Source organism: Platalea leucorodia (assembly GCF_965183815.1).
Source record: "Platalea leucorodia genome assembly, chromosome: 1".
In the NCBI taxonomy this organism is placed as follows: domain Eukaryota; kingdom Metazoa; phylum Chordata; class Aves; order Pelecaniformes; family Threskiornithidae; genus Platalea; species Platalea leucorodia.
This window is the reverse complement of record NC_138823.1, coordinates 150446704-150460808: the sequence shown is the minus strand read 5'-3', so window position 1 is coordinate 150460808 and position 14105 is coordinate 150446704. Positions and strand designations below refer to the sequence as shown.

The 14105-nt window shown below is 44.1% G+C and overlaps 1 protein-coding gene across 2 annotated transcripts in view; it reads right to left on the bottom strand.

Moving 5' to 3' along the window:
• Window positions 1-1682: 1682 nt before the first annotated feature.
• Window positions 1683-14105, bottom strand: part of APBB1IP (amyloid beta precursor protein binding family B member 1 interacting protein) — a 69776-nt gene continuing 57353 nt past the window's right edge. The window contains exons 11-14 of one of the 2 annotated variants that reach the window (XM_082310406.1): window positions 9994-10092; window positions 8932-9049; window positions 5349-5440; window positions 1683-2964 (exon numbers count right to left, since the gene is read on the bottom strand). In XM_082310406.1, coding sequence (XP_082166532.1) covers window positions 2431-2964; window positions 5349-5440; window positions 8932-9049; window positions 9994-10092 — 843 coding nt within the window. In that variant the 3' untranslated portion in view covers window positions 1683-2430. Of the gene's footprint in view, window positions 2965-5342; window positions 5441-8931; window positions 9050-9993; window positions 10093-14105 lie in introns of both variants that reach the window. The other variant, XM_082310405.1, reaches the window with a different exon arrangement.

Below are 14105 nucleotides of genomic sequence, written 5' to 3'. Positions count from 1 at the left end.
AGGGGAGCGAAGCCTGCTTTTAAACTTGTCCATGTTGTCTTTTGGGAACGGTGCCTGGCCTGGGCAGTTCCTTGAATGACGCCTGGGACCATGCTTCGGCCCAGTCGGGCAGCATGGGTGAGCACTAGGCCACTGCTCAAGCTTTCATCCTCGTCCTCTTTTATTCGGCAGTAGAGACACAGGTGTACAAGCTGTAGCTTCTTGCTAGCAGTGCTAGCTCCCCAGCCACAGGCTGCAGAGCAAAGAAACGGGTAACAGCACTCATAGGACATCCCCTCATCCCCATATCCCTGATGCGAGCTTTACTTACTCTCCCAATGCTTACACTGCTGACAAACCAAAGGAGGGAGGAACCGGGGAGTAGCTGTCCCATGGCTACACCTGAGTAACTCTGGGGATGGGCACGATTACTGCAGGAAAAACATCCCTTAGCTTCAGCTCGTCTCAAGTGAAAAGTTTAAGTTTTCATAGTTTCAACACAGTTTCAACAGATTAAGTTGCGGGATGTCACATAAACTTCTTTTAGCGACTCATCTGGCACTTCCCAGGCTGAAGCATCCCTGTTCTGAAACACCTTCTGCGCGTCCCCAAGTTCCTCTTGTGCCCATCGCCGCCCTCCGCGCCGGCTCCTTCCGCGCCTGTCCTTTCGCTCCCACTGCTTTGACCAGGTGCTGCCCGCCCCTCCTAGTGCCAACGCAGACACGTTTTGCCTTGCATTGCTCCCACTTGTCAGGGGTCTGGCCCCCCATCCTGAGTGCTCCTGGCCTGTGCTTTATCGTAGCAAAGTCCTGGTCTTTGCTGTCTTGTGGAGGAATATGCTCGTGCAGCCACCGAAGTGTGCAAATATAGCAGCAACCATCTGAACAAATGAGAGAGGGGCCAGCCAGCACTGCTGTCCGTACTTGGATAAAATACAGAAATATATTATTTATGGATCTTAGAAGATCATGTGCATGAGAAGAGACAAAGACTGGAAGAAATAAAGAATTTAAAAGGTAGAGGCAAAAACTCTTTAAAATATTTGAAGTGGTACCAATTGCCAGTAAAATGCCTGTTCATTAACTAACTGTGACACTCTGTGCAGATATAAAATAGAAGCTATTTTTATTTGGCAACTAATAATGCTGCCTAAATGAACAATGGAGAATTAAAATGGGAGAACAAATGAAAAAAAAAAATGTAGGAGAGATTCATCTCAGGTACAAAGGAATTACGAAGTCTTTCAGAAGACAGACTATTTTAGGTGCAGTTTGAAGACAAATGTTCACCAACAGAAAAAAAAAAAAAATCCATGCGTACCAAGGGAAGCATACAACATTTTGAAATGAAAATTTTTCTTTGTCTAAGATTAAACAAATAAACGAGATTTAAAGGCAGCAACTGTGAGTGCTGACAGGTATGACTGGAGTTGCGTATGGAAACGGGCCTGTATAACATTTGGGGTGACTGTTACGGGAGCAGCAGCCGCCCGAGCATTCACGCACCATCCAGGGAGTGGCACGCACAGCACCCGAGACTTTAACTGCTCGGACCAGCGTCCCCTCGCAGCGGGCGGGGGCCCCTTTCCGACTCCTCGCTCACACAAGCACACGCTCGCCCTCGGGCGCTCCCTCTCCCTTCAGGCTCCACCCTGGGTTTCCCCGAAGCAGAGTCTCCGACACGAGGTACGCCAGGTGAATTTATTGAGCAGTACAGCGGTGAAGGGCAGCTCGAGCTGGGTGCCTCCAGAGAGGGACCTCGAACAAAGGAATCCCTGGGCATTTATACCCTTACAGTCTACGCTCCCCTCCCCTCATGCGACGGTTCGGTCCAATAGTGATATTTGGGTCTGGGTCTTCTTGTTCCTTACTGGATCCTTTCCTTGTCTCCAGGCAGGACATTCCTTTTCTTATCTCGAATAGTTGCAGTTTCGGCTACCTTATCTTCCTGGTTTGCACCGGTTTCAGGGCCTTCCTTCACGTAGCTAAGTAAGAGTTCAGCGTACGGTCAGCGTATCTAGGTGGAAGTTCACAGCTTGCAGTCTAAGGTTCCAACAGGCCTCGCTCCTGCTGTTAGGTATTGGATTCTGTCTGAGCTAGAAAGTGACTTCTACAACGTGAGACTCTCCGGAAAGGGCCCTGGTCCTGCCTTGCATCTCAGAATAATCTAGCTGAAGTTTTACTATTTTTGAATAGTAACCGCAACAGTAACAGTAGGCTATTTTTGAAAAAACAAAAAACTGGGGTCCTTTTATTAAAAAAAAAAAAAACAAAACAAACACCACAATTTGGGGTTTTCTGATAAAGAATCTTTAAGCGGAACTCTGAGAAAAGGAGAATTCTGAGAAAAGGGAACTCTGAAGGAGAATTCCTCCTGGTGGAGCCTGATCCAGCACGACCTGCCATGATGCACGAAACCAGCTATGACTTAAAGTCCACCTGCTCCCAGAGTTCAGGAGCTGCTGCCCCTTTTCTTCTCAAGAGCTTTCATTAGGTCAGACATGAAATCTGCTTGCCTGCCTCCACCCCCAATCGGAGGTGGCCCAGCTGACCGTGGCTCTCCAGCTTGTCCTGTGTTTTCTGGCCTTTTTGAAGGAAGTGGCACAGGTTTCTTTGTGGGAGGTGGTGGCTTATTGGAGAGAGGTGGAGGTGGAGGTGGAGGGGGTAATGGCAGGTCTCCATTACCGCTGCTGGAGGCTGGTGGTGGCGGAGGCACAAAATCAGGAGGAGGTTCGCAGAAATCAGATGGTGGTGGTGGAAAATCAATCTTCAATGTAGGTGGCGGTGCTGGAAAGCTGTCTGGATCTGTTAGGAAAACGCCGCTGTCTCGTTTGACTTTGGAGGGTAGAATTGGTGAAACAGAAATAGCAGATGACCGCCTTTCAGGTGGAGGAGGAGGCTGCAGTGAGTTCCTCTTACTCTGGTATTTCTGTGGCCTCATCACTGACTGTGCCAGGCCAGGCGCACTGATGTTATTTGACTTAGCCTTTAATAAGCAGAAGAAATAAAAGGACAGGACACAGTCAGTGCACATGTAAACTAATGCCACTGCTGAAGAACAGTGAAAAGATGTGAAAATATATGAGAAGAGTGCAGTAGACAGACAGTGAAATGAAGCAGAGTACATTTTGCCTGAAGAGTGCAAATAGTGTTTTGTTTTCTTTCTGGAGCTGCCCACAGAGCTTTGACAGTGGAAATATCCCTGTTGACAGTGTTCATAGTGCTGCTTCTAGTGCTGTCCTCAGAAAATGAGCGCTTTTAAAATTTCAAAGAATTGCAGTTAGCAAGACATATAAAGATACTTTGATGTTCCACCCTGCTGTTCATTCCCTGAGAACATGAAGACTTAAAAAAAAAAAATCTGTGCTGTGTTTTTACATCAAAAAATACTGAGCAAGATTTGAGAACATAAAAAGCAGATGTAATTTTGGCTCTCATCCCCATTGTATCTCTGTCTTCTATTCTAGCTATGACTGCTGGATCTCTGGATAAAGCTAAAATAATGAAGCCACCTGTCTCTGCCAAACTCATTAGACACAACAGCAGTGAGCTGGGCAGAAGGTGGAGAGATTTGGGAATTTAAAGGTTACGTGTCTGGATTCACTGTCCTCAGCTCTGCAGCATGGCGTGACATGCATTCACCCGCAGGGTAGCGCGCCGGGCCCCTCTGCGCGGGAGGGAGAGCACTGCAAAGCACTGGGAAGAGAGGCTCTGGGGAAAGCCGTCTGCCACGGCTCTGTGCGGTGCACAGCAGGGGAAAGACACTGCACCGGTGACCTGGCAAGGGCCGCTGAGGAGCCTGGGGAAGGGTGTCTTCTGCCTGCTGGGCAAGGCACATGCACGCGCCTCCTCCGCTTTCGAATCAATAGTGCGACAAACAGGTCCTTGAAGCCACCAAGTCCTAGCCGTGTCTGCAAGGTCATGAGATGTTCAAATCCTCTGACAACTTTTTTGAAGGAAAAATTAATCAAAGCATCCATCATACAAGTTAAGAAAAACAAAATGTAGGATAGCAGTTCATTATGGACATGTTTACTTTGGCTGTATTTTAGATGACTTTTCTTTTAAATTGTGTTTGCTAGTCGACACTCTGAAGATAAATAAAGCCCATTTGGTGGTATCTGAATATAATTTGCCCTTCTTTTTTTTTCAGGTAGCAACTGGTAGCTGTTGACAATTACTACACAAGCATGCTATCTATTCTTGTAAACCTGTGAAGTCTGCTGTCCTGAAAACAAAGCTTTGTAACACATTCATTTCCAGTTATGCTAATCTATCAGTTTATATGCAGCTAGCTTAGCGCTCTAACTGTAGCACAGTGCACCCTGAAAGACTTCAGCTTGATCCTTTCATCCCAGGCTTGTAGAAGCTGCGAGATGAAGGCAGCAACGTGTTTGCTTCTGCTAGAGAAAAGTGCTCTGCAGCCCTGCAGTCAGCAGTACTAATTCTGGCGTTAGCAAAGTATAACGTGCTTGCCTTCTCTTCTTCACCCTCCTTGCCTACAAAGATGGAAGTGAACAAGACACAGCAGGAGGGAACCACTGGCTGAGTTCTGAGAACGTGATCGATTCCAGAGGAAGTGAGGTTCAGAACAGAGAAACAGACCTTTTTAAAGGAGGAACTCAAAGACAGAAACAAGAAGCATAGGACACGTAATGCAGGTGACAGAAAAATCCTAGGAATTTAATTTCTCTTGTCCTGTGCACTTTATGCATAATGGAGAGATTGAATAGTGAACTGCAAAGCAATGCAGGGTTTTTTTCTGTAGGATGATTTTGAAGTCCTCATACTGTACCCTGCTGATATTTTTACAGCCAGAGACGGAGCAAGTAGACAAAATTTGGAGCTTAACCAAGGAATGAATTTAGAGGCTCATGAAAACATGTAATGTTTTCCCTTACTTCTTCACAGTTTTTCCTTTCTTAGACACTCATCTTGAGCTGTACACAGTGCTCCCTGCCAAAACCACTACTGTATCCTTTGTGTTACTAAGGCAAGACCCGTTTTCTGGCAGAGACAGAAAACGGCACTGAGGTTCTGGCAGCACAGACTCTTTGAGACTGTCCCAGGAGGCACATTCCTATTTCTGCTACTTGAACTCACACCTATTTGTTCTGAAGAATGAAAGTGGCAGACGGCTGTGCCTTCACCTCCCATCGGTGCCTCCTTGCTTCTGTGCAATGGGCACACTGTTTGCAGTGTGTAAAGCATGAGGAGGGGCAGCAAGGAACCAGCCACTCTGCCCAGGAGCCAAATCCTGTACACTGGCACTTTGAGGCAGGAAGACAGTGAGTGACAAAAAGCAAACCTGGAGAACTGGTTTACAGGTAACGTTTAACTAGTGCACTGCCAGTAACTGCTGACCTGTACCTCCGATGCATCCACTTTCTTCTGAGCCTCTGGAAACTCTGCGCTGGAACGACGAACAATCTGGGGAATCTGTCCATTTGCCTGAACAGCACCTGTGACAAGGAGAGGAGACAGAGGGAAGAGAGTGTTACAGTTTTGTGATATTAACCAATATAAGGGAATAGCAAACTAAGAATAAGGCTATAAAAACGTCTTTGCAACTTCCACCAAGGAACCACTCGTTACAGGTTTTATACATAATTCAGTAAAATCCACGAGGATGTCTGTTTTCTACTTCAGGCTTGTTTTGTGACTTTTCATATTCGGTTCATTACATAAGGAAAATAAACACAATACCTTACATTAAAACTAATACCTGTCCACATGTCTCCATGGCTGTAGCTGACAATCCTACAGGAAGTGCAAGTGGCAGAATTATGAAGACATATGACAGAAATGATCAGTGTGTGTAAAGGTGGTGACAAACGAAGAGCTTTTTCTTCTGACTATTGTAAACGGTGATTACAGAAGGGGACCGTTAAGGTTGACATGGGAATAGAGGTGGGGAGCTGGCTTTGGCAGGGGAGCTAAGCAGAAATCAAACTGGCACAGTTAAGCCGTCCCTCTGGCCTTCCATTGTTTAAATACTTGTCTTTCATAACAGCATTTAAGTTTGTAGTGTGCTGTAGTATTACTACATTCTCAGTTTTTATTGCATGTTTTTTTCCTTTACTTTAGCCTAAAGACTGAAAGCACCATAGTTTCGTATCAGTAACAGTCATGAGAACTGAAGGTTTGAAATCCTACAGAGGGGCTGATCCATTTTCTTTAGTAAATGAGCTAACAGCTCTGAAACTTCTCCCCCATCTGGAATCACGGAAGATTTGTGAACCTCACTGTATTCTCAGATTAGTGAAGATCTGCTAGCTGGTTAAGTTACAGCTCTGCAAAACATTTGCCCACCATTACTGTGTTTGTAAGGGATATACATAAATAACCCAGTACTGTCAAATGGAGTAAATGAACGTGAGATCAAAGGACAAATTTGTGGGTTTAATTAGGATAAAATCCCCAGCCCCTGTATAGTCTGATGAGGATTAAATAAACTCTCCAGTTTAGTCTAGGGTTTTTGGAAGCTGTACATGTCAAAGTAGTTGATAGTGTTTGGTGCCTAGATACATACATTTGTAAACCTTACTGACTGCCTTAGCTCCATTATAATTTACAGTTCTGAGATCCAGTAAAGTTCCACTCGTGCTTATTGGGTGCTAGTGAAACCTTAGCTGTCTACAATATAAGTCTAAGCACAAAGATGGTTTTAATATTAACCTGTACTTTTCTGATTAGCAAAGAGGTTCCATGAAGATTATAACAAATAGAATAAATTATTTTTATTGCCATGCCTGCACATCACACAAATGATGGAGAAGTAAGACAAACTCTGCAGTGTACTGAATTTACTAGGGCTATTTAGGCTTCCAGGGATGACAGAAGATGGTCTGAAATCCTTGTGTTTTATGCCTGTGCCTGCATGTCGTTCAGCATATTGAACCCAAAGTACTGTTTTGATCATTCAAACTACAGTCTGTGTTTGTTGAAGGACTAACATGGAAGTTCAATGAAGAGATAAGACCAATCTTGTGGCTGTAAGCGCTCAGTGGAGAGAGATGTAAATCCCTGGGTTCTGTGGCCATGCCCTCAAGTGGAGCAAGTTATTGTCTCTCCTCACTTTGTCTGCTGCCCAAAGCAGAGCAGGAGTTTGGGCTTCACACGGCTCAAAGACGTTGCTGCCCTCAGTCATGCTGAGATTTAACTAACTGAAAGAGAGCAGACAGAGATCCACTCTATGTAGTGCAAGGTATAGTGGTCTACTTGGCAAGTATGCTATACCAGAAAGTTGGGACATGGCTAAATGGTAATCTGTTTCTTCTTCTGTTAATGGATTTCATAAACTATGCAAGACTTGAAAGCAACATTTGATATATCAATTCCTGCCACATACCTGCACATATGCTATACACAAAATCAAGCCAGCTAAAGGACCCCCAGTCAATCCAATATGCGAGTTCACGCATTCTATTCTCAAGATTTATTTTTAATTTAAATGTTATAGTATTCTTTCCAAGTCAATTTCTCCAAAATTTTATGTTAAATTAATATTTTTTTAAGCACAAAAAAAGTAGTCCAAGTATAATGCAAAATATAGATACCCAAAACATATAATGCAAAATATTGAACCTTGTAGTGATATGGAACATCTGAATAAAGCAACATCCTTCATCTTTCAAGCATCACGATATTGTGCTGGCACACAACATACACTCTTTTCTTTAGTGTCCAAAGACACACATAGTGAGGCAGAGGGGCAAACAACGTATTTTGCCTGAGATGCGCCTAGCACTTGGGACACTTCAGAACCACAGTGTGGGGGGGTATACGCGAACACACAAATGTAGGCTACAGCGGCGTGACCAGAGAATACAGGCTACATGAGATGGGAGAAGTTCCACCTGCCTTCCTGAGCGTTGCTTTTGGCTGCCACTGAAGTTAATAAGAGTACAGCCCCTGCTAAGCTCACACAGGACTGTAGTTTTCTATAGCAGATTTTAGCCTATACTGAAGTCAGCCCATACAAATAGCTCTACAGCCATTTGAAAACAGAACAGAAGAAAACAGGCTATGTTCCATTTCCAAAACACGAGCCAACAACTGCTCACAGTCAGGCAGTTCAGGTTATAGCATTATAGTCGGGCCCCAAGTTTTATATAGGGCAGTAACGATAACTGTAAGAACAGCAAGAATCACAGTGACTTGCCTCAATTAGAATGCTAATGATCCTTCAGAGATATTTCCATAGAGACAACACACATGACTAAAATCTTTCCAGGCTACTTAACCATTTAATGGGATCCATTAGTTAAGATTAACAGTGTATTTTATGATCACATGCAGTGTTCCTGGATTCTGGTCAGGAGCTGAAGTTATACAGATGTATATGTACTTCATAAGGCCTCGATCCTGCCGATATCCAGTACAGACTGCAGCACCAGCATGAAGCCCTCCTGGCCAGCCACCTCTCTACTGCCATCAACACCAGAACACAAAATGCTCCATGACTGTCCCATCCACCCTCGCTGAAGTACCCCCACGCACAACTATCAGAAAATCCCCTGACCTTGAAACAGTCTCCCCACCCCAAATGTGCATTTATTACCATTATTTGACTCCAATGAATAGTAGAAAGACCACCCTCTTCTCACATGTACTGAAAAAAGGCAAACTGAAGCCTTGGAAGGTGTTTGGAGGATTTCGAGTTGTCTATGTGGTAAGTCAGAATACTAACTGCCAACGTTGATTTTGACTTTGCCTGGCTTATGACAGTAAGTACTTGGCCAGCATGTCCTTCCTCATAAATAAAGCATATCTTAAGCATGTAAACTAAAAACATTCATGCAAGTTGCAGCTAGTATCATGCACTGTTGTATCTGTACAATGATAAAATAGGTAACAGCAGTATGATGAAGCTACTGGAAAAGTAAAGCTAGAAAATAATGACAGAAGAGGGCAATAAATGTGATTTCAGCTGCTGCAACAGCATCGGTACCTGCTGATAAGGATCCTGTGGGCGCAGCTGGTTCCACTGTTCCTTGATTTGCCCACCGAGAGGACAAGCCAGCTTTCTTCACTGCGCATTTGTAATTATCATATAGTGTCTTGCCATACTGTAAAACAATCAAAACAATACAATAAGCATGGTGTTAAGCTTGACATAGGCCAAGCATTCATTTTGCTCTTGGACAACTTTTCTGACCCCATTCCTTCATACCCAGTTTTGTTAAAAAGTAGCTTTCTACAAGTGGTGTGCCTATTTCTGTATAGGGCCAGATGGAAAGCACCTCAGTAACAGCACAATAAAACATGAATCCCCGTGACCAAACACAGTCCTACTGATATCATTCTCACATTTTATGTTCGTTTCAGTATCTGTAAACATCTTGAAACTTTCTAATGCTTTCCAAGTACTAAATTTTCAGACTGGAGACTTGGGACGCTGAATCCTTGGCTCTAGAGCAAACAGCTCTGTCAGTGTAAGACACAAAGTAATTTGATGTTCACCCCACATCTTTGTTGGATGTCACTCTGCAGCAGAACTGTCAGAAAAGAATATACACCTAACAGGAGTAGGTCTGTATAGCCACGTACAGCCAGTACACTCGGCTATGTATAAATCCACCTCCCTTAATGTTTTGTGCAAAACAAAATGGGCTGTAAATTAGGATCTTTTTGAAGAGGGTGAGGCAGACAATGTGGGCAGAACTGTCTGAAAAATGTCACAGCTGGACTGACCAGAGCTTGCACATCTTTAGCCAACAGGGTGTTGTTATTGTGCCAGATAACTGTGGAGTAAGTTTTATGACTACGTGAGTTTTATAGCTACAGAATTCACCCCCCATGTTAATGAGAAAAACACACTGATAACTAGGGTACAGGAACATTCAGCAAATCCATCTGGGTCATGCCCTTCTGATCTTTCTTTCTACAGTAAAATTAGCATGAATGTCCATTCTTGTCACAGTATTTCCAGTTGAGGTGATGACAGTCACTAACCTGAGGAAGACAGGATTTTACAGAAAACATATTTAACTAAATTTACTTTTAATCTCACCTTGGCAATTCTTATTCCTGTTACCCACTGATGCAGGGTTGCTTGATCATCACAGCATAAGTACTTGATATATTGTGACTCCTTTTGAATCTGGGGGTGCTGAAAGATATTAATTCATAAAATAAGACAAACACAGAAATCAAATCACTACACAAAAGTATGAAGACACCGCAGAGTGACCTTGGTGAGAACACTGCCTATAGGTATCATGTTAACATGAAGATGATTTAAAAAAAAAAAAAAAAAGCTGCAAAATCAGAGTATAAGAAAATATAAAAAGATGGTGATTATGAACTATACATGAGTTGCCACTGGCAGCATTTGCTTGAAATAATTTTAATGCCTTGTAATATGAATCCAAGGGCTACAGAAATCTAATAGTGATCTAGAGTTCAATGAAGTCTACAAATGCTACGGTTCAAGGTCTAACACTCAACGTATAAACACTGGAAGGAAGTCTGTTTCTCATTGTGGTTTGTCATATGTAAGGCATCCAGACTGAATGCTGAACATGATTAGTTTTCAAAGAGTATGTTAAATTTGTTTAAGCATGAACTCCCAGCTGAAACAGATTTTTCATTCTAACTGACTGCCTTTCTTTGGGCTGAGTTCTAGCTTTCTTCCTATACATTTTTATTCTGCTTTACTCTTATTGTTGTTTGCCAACAGTTATGTAGAACTGCCACATGTTCTAGATAGAGGATCATTCAAAATGCAACACCACCAGAAGTACTCTCATTTGTTTGTACCAGAAACCTTTACAATTTTTAAACTTTTTTTGTTCTTTTGGACAAAATTTTGGATCTCTTCCCCTTACTGGTCAATGTAGTACTGGTACGTGGTGACATACCATTGCAACTCAAAGATCACCAAAACACCAGGCTGGCTACTTGCCTGAGACTGAACATCCTCTCTAAGACTCTGAAGGAATTTGGTTCCCCTGCTACAGCAGAGAAGGCTGTAAGTCTTTAGTAGCTTGGATGGAATAATATACTGCCATCTCTTGATATGCAAGGAAAAGAATGAAACCAAAGGAAAAGGCTTCATTATCCCTCATTTATGTGTTCATTTCTATTTATATTTTTATGAATTACAGGTCCACAGTTAGGGAAATATTGTGAATGTACAAAAGAGCAGCCAAATCTGCTCCAAGGATTCACTATTGTCAAACCACTCTCTTTTCAGCCTGCACAGTTGAAAATTCGAAGCGTATCTCCACCTAGCAGCAAGGACCCTCGTTTTATACATATTGCTAAGCCCCCAAAGCAAAGCAGTGCTGGACATGGGGAACTCAGCAGGATCCCTTGGAGCACAGAGTGCTGTGAGCAGCCTGCCAGCCCAGGGCTGATGTAGGTGCCAGACGTGTCCTCGCAGATGCCTGCTGGTGGCTAGGACGTCCTCAGCACGGAGGCCAAACCCTGGCCACAGCTGGGTGATCCAGGGGTTCAAAAGCAGAGCTGAATACAGAGGTCTTGCTCCTCAGCCACATGTCCCTGCTACTCCCTCAGCACTGCAGACACCAGGCTTCCCTTGCTTGTGCTGAACCGTTTATGAGGCCACACTGTGATTCGGGAAAAAAAAAAGGAACTGGTCTAGGTTAAATATAACCCATTTCATCATGCTGTAGTTTTGGTTTATTTTTTAAACCCAGCAGTACACTGCATGGCCTCACATACAGCATGGGGATAAGGGGCACCATGGCTTGGGGAGAGAACAAGTAGCAAGGGACGGATGAAAGGATGGGGACCGCACAAGCCAGTATTGCTGCCAAAGCCCTGTATCATCAAATTACGGAGCAAGAGTGAACACACCAGGGAGATAACTGTGAGGAAGAAAAAAACAAAAGGCTGTAACTCGAGGGGTCTCACAGTGACAGATGTGTCCCAAGGCAATGCTGTGGGTAACTGCGTTACAGCTCCCTGCGTGTTTGAACTCAGCTGCTCACACAGGTCATACTGTTCACCATTTTTCTGCAAACACATAGCTGGCCATCTCCCCTGGATGATGAATATGCAAAGTCTGCTTCAGCCCTCTGGAAGGGCCCATGGCTATCTTATTCTATTACCTCGCTCTTGGGCACTCCCAAGATGAGAGCTAGGGGCATCTCACATTGCAAGCCCACAGATGCCAGCTCACTGTCACCAGGTGCCTTAACTGCAGAGCAGGCACCATGCCCATCCCATGGACCTGTGCCTCGCCCACCTGGTACACTCACACACCACCCCTTCACACGGTTCAACGTACAGGGCTGTATCTTGCTGCTATACACCTGTGCCACATATTGAACAGAGGCAGTAGCCAGGGCCCCTGGACAAACAGCCTTCTCCAGCTCCCAGCGTCTGCCTGTCCCTGCCTCCGGCAGCCTCAGACAGCCTGAATGCTGCTCAGAGTGGGCTCTGCTACTGCAATGCGTGGCCAGGACACAATGCCTGACAATCCTTATTTCCTTCCACCATTTCTCCATTATGTGACCAAACACAGTGAAAACCATATAGAGAATTCAGTCTGAATGGTATCTTTAAAAGGAAACTGTAAGCAGGCACGTCTCTGTGTGGCAGAGTACATCCCATAGACCTGGGTTCCGTTATCACCAACGGAGCCAAAAGAACCAGGAGGTGCAAACAAAGACACTGCAACCCTGGGTAAATTCAATTCTTCAAGCACTTTTAAATGAGTGACTAGCACTTTTGCTCCAGTGTGTACGGTTCTACTGAACCCAGCAGATGGCACCCAAAGCTTTCAAAACTGAAAAAAGCAAGGATTTTTTTTCCCCCCTCCTTTTTCATGACAATCAAGTCCAATGAGTCTACGTATCTCCCCTCATTTTCAAACACCACACCTACCAACAGTTCCTTATTACAATTAAAAAAAAAAAAAAAAGACTTCTATAATTTAACAGATAATGCATGCAAACATCTGGAAGAAAGTGCACACTGCATAAACAAGGCAGAGGAGGACATGGCATAGAGCAAGCTAGGTAATGGTGCTGCACATAGACACGGCCCTGCCACGGGGATCTGGCGCTGGGGAGCTCAGAGGGGCTCCTGCAGACCTCTCCTCTGGGGCACCCCACAGAAATACCAGTTTCACAAGAACACCCATACTGTGTCAGATCAAAGGTCCCTGAACCCAGTATCTGGACTTTGACAGTGGCCACAAATGGACACCAAGGGAAGAGAAAGAACAAGACAAGCATATATGATACTTCCTTCTCTGTACTTTCCTTGTCTGCAACTATTTTCAGGTCAGGGGATTTTCTAAGCCGGATGGGGTTTCTCCATATTTAGGTTCTTCAATGGATTTCTCCTCCAGGTACTTCTTCAGCTTTTTATTGAGCCCAGAGAGAGTTCTGGCACCCACAACATCTTTCAGCAACAATTCTCTCAGGTCTGCTACACACTCTACGAAGAACCACCTCCTTTTGCTCTGAACCTGACTGCTGCTAGGCTTTGTGTAACGTTCTTGTTTTGGAAGAGCCACTGAATGGCTGACCCCTATCCACACCTCTGCATGCCACTCCTGAGCCTAGAGATCTGCATCATATTCCTGGCAAGTTGTCTCTTTTCCAGCCTACAGGCTTCTAGTCTCTGCAGTCATTCTTCAAGTCAAAGTTGTTCCTTACCTTTGTTTATCCTTGTTGCTCCTTCTTGATCCTTTTCCAAGTTTATTATATCCTCTTTGAGATGAGTGGACCAGAACTGGAGATGAGAGGAAACCATGGACTTGTGCCATGGTATGGCAACACTCACTGTTTTATCATCTATGCCTTTCCTAATCATTCCTAATGCTTGATTTACACATCTGACCACTACTGAGCACTGAAACAAAGCTTTCATCAAGTTATATACCATATCAGCATCTTGCTCCTGAATGGTATAGGTCAGTTCAAAGTTAGTAATTTCATAGGTGAAGTTCTGATCGCTATGCACATTACTGTGTGTCTACCGAGACTGTATGTTGTTTATGTTTTTATTGTCCAGAACCTCAGCCTCACAAGGCCCTTCCAGAATTCTTCAGTCTGCTCTTTCCTCAATGATCTGAATAATGTAGCATCATTGGCAAGCTTCCTCACCTCACTGCTTACCCTGTCTATGACTATTTTGAGACTGTGG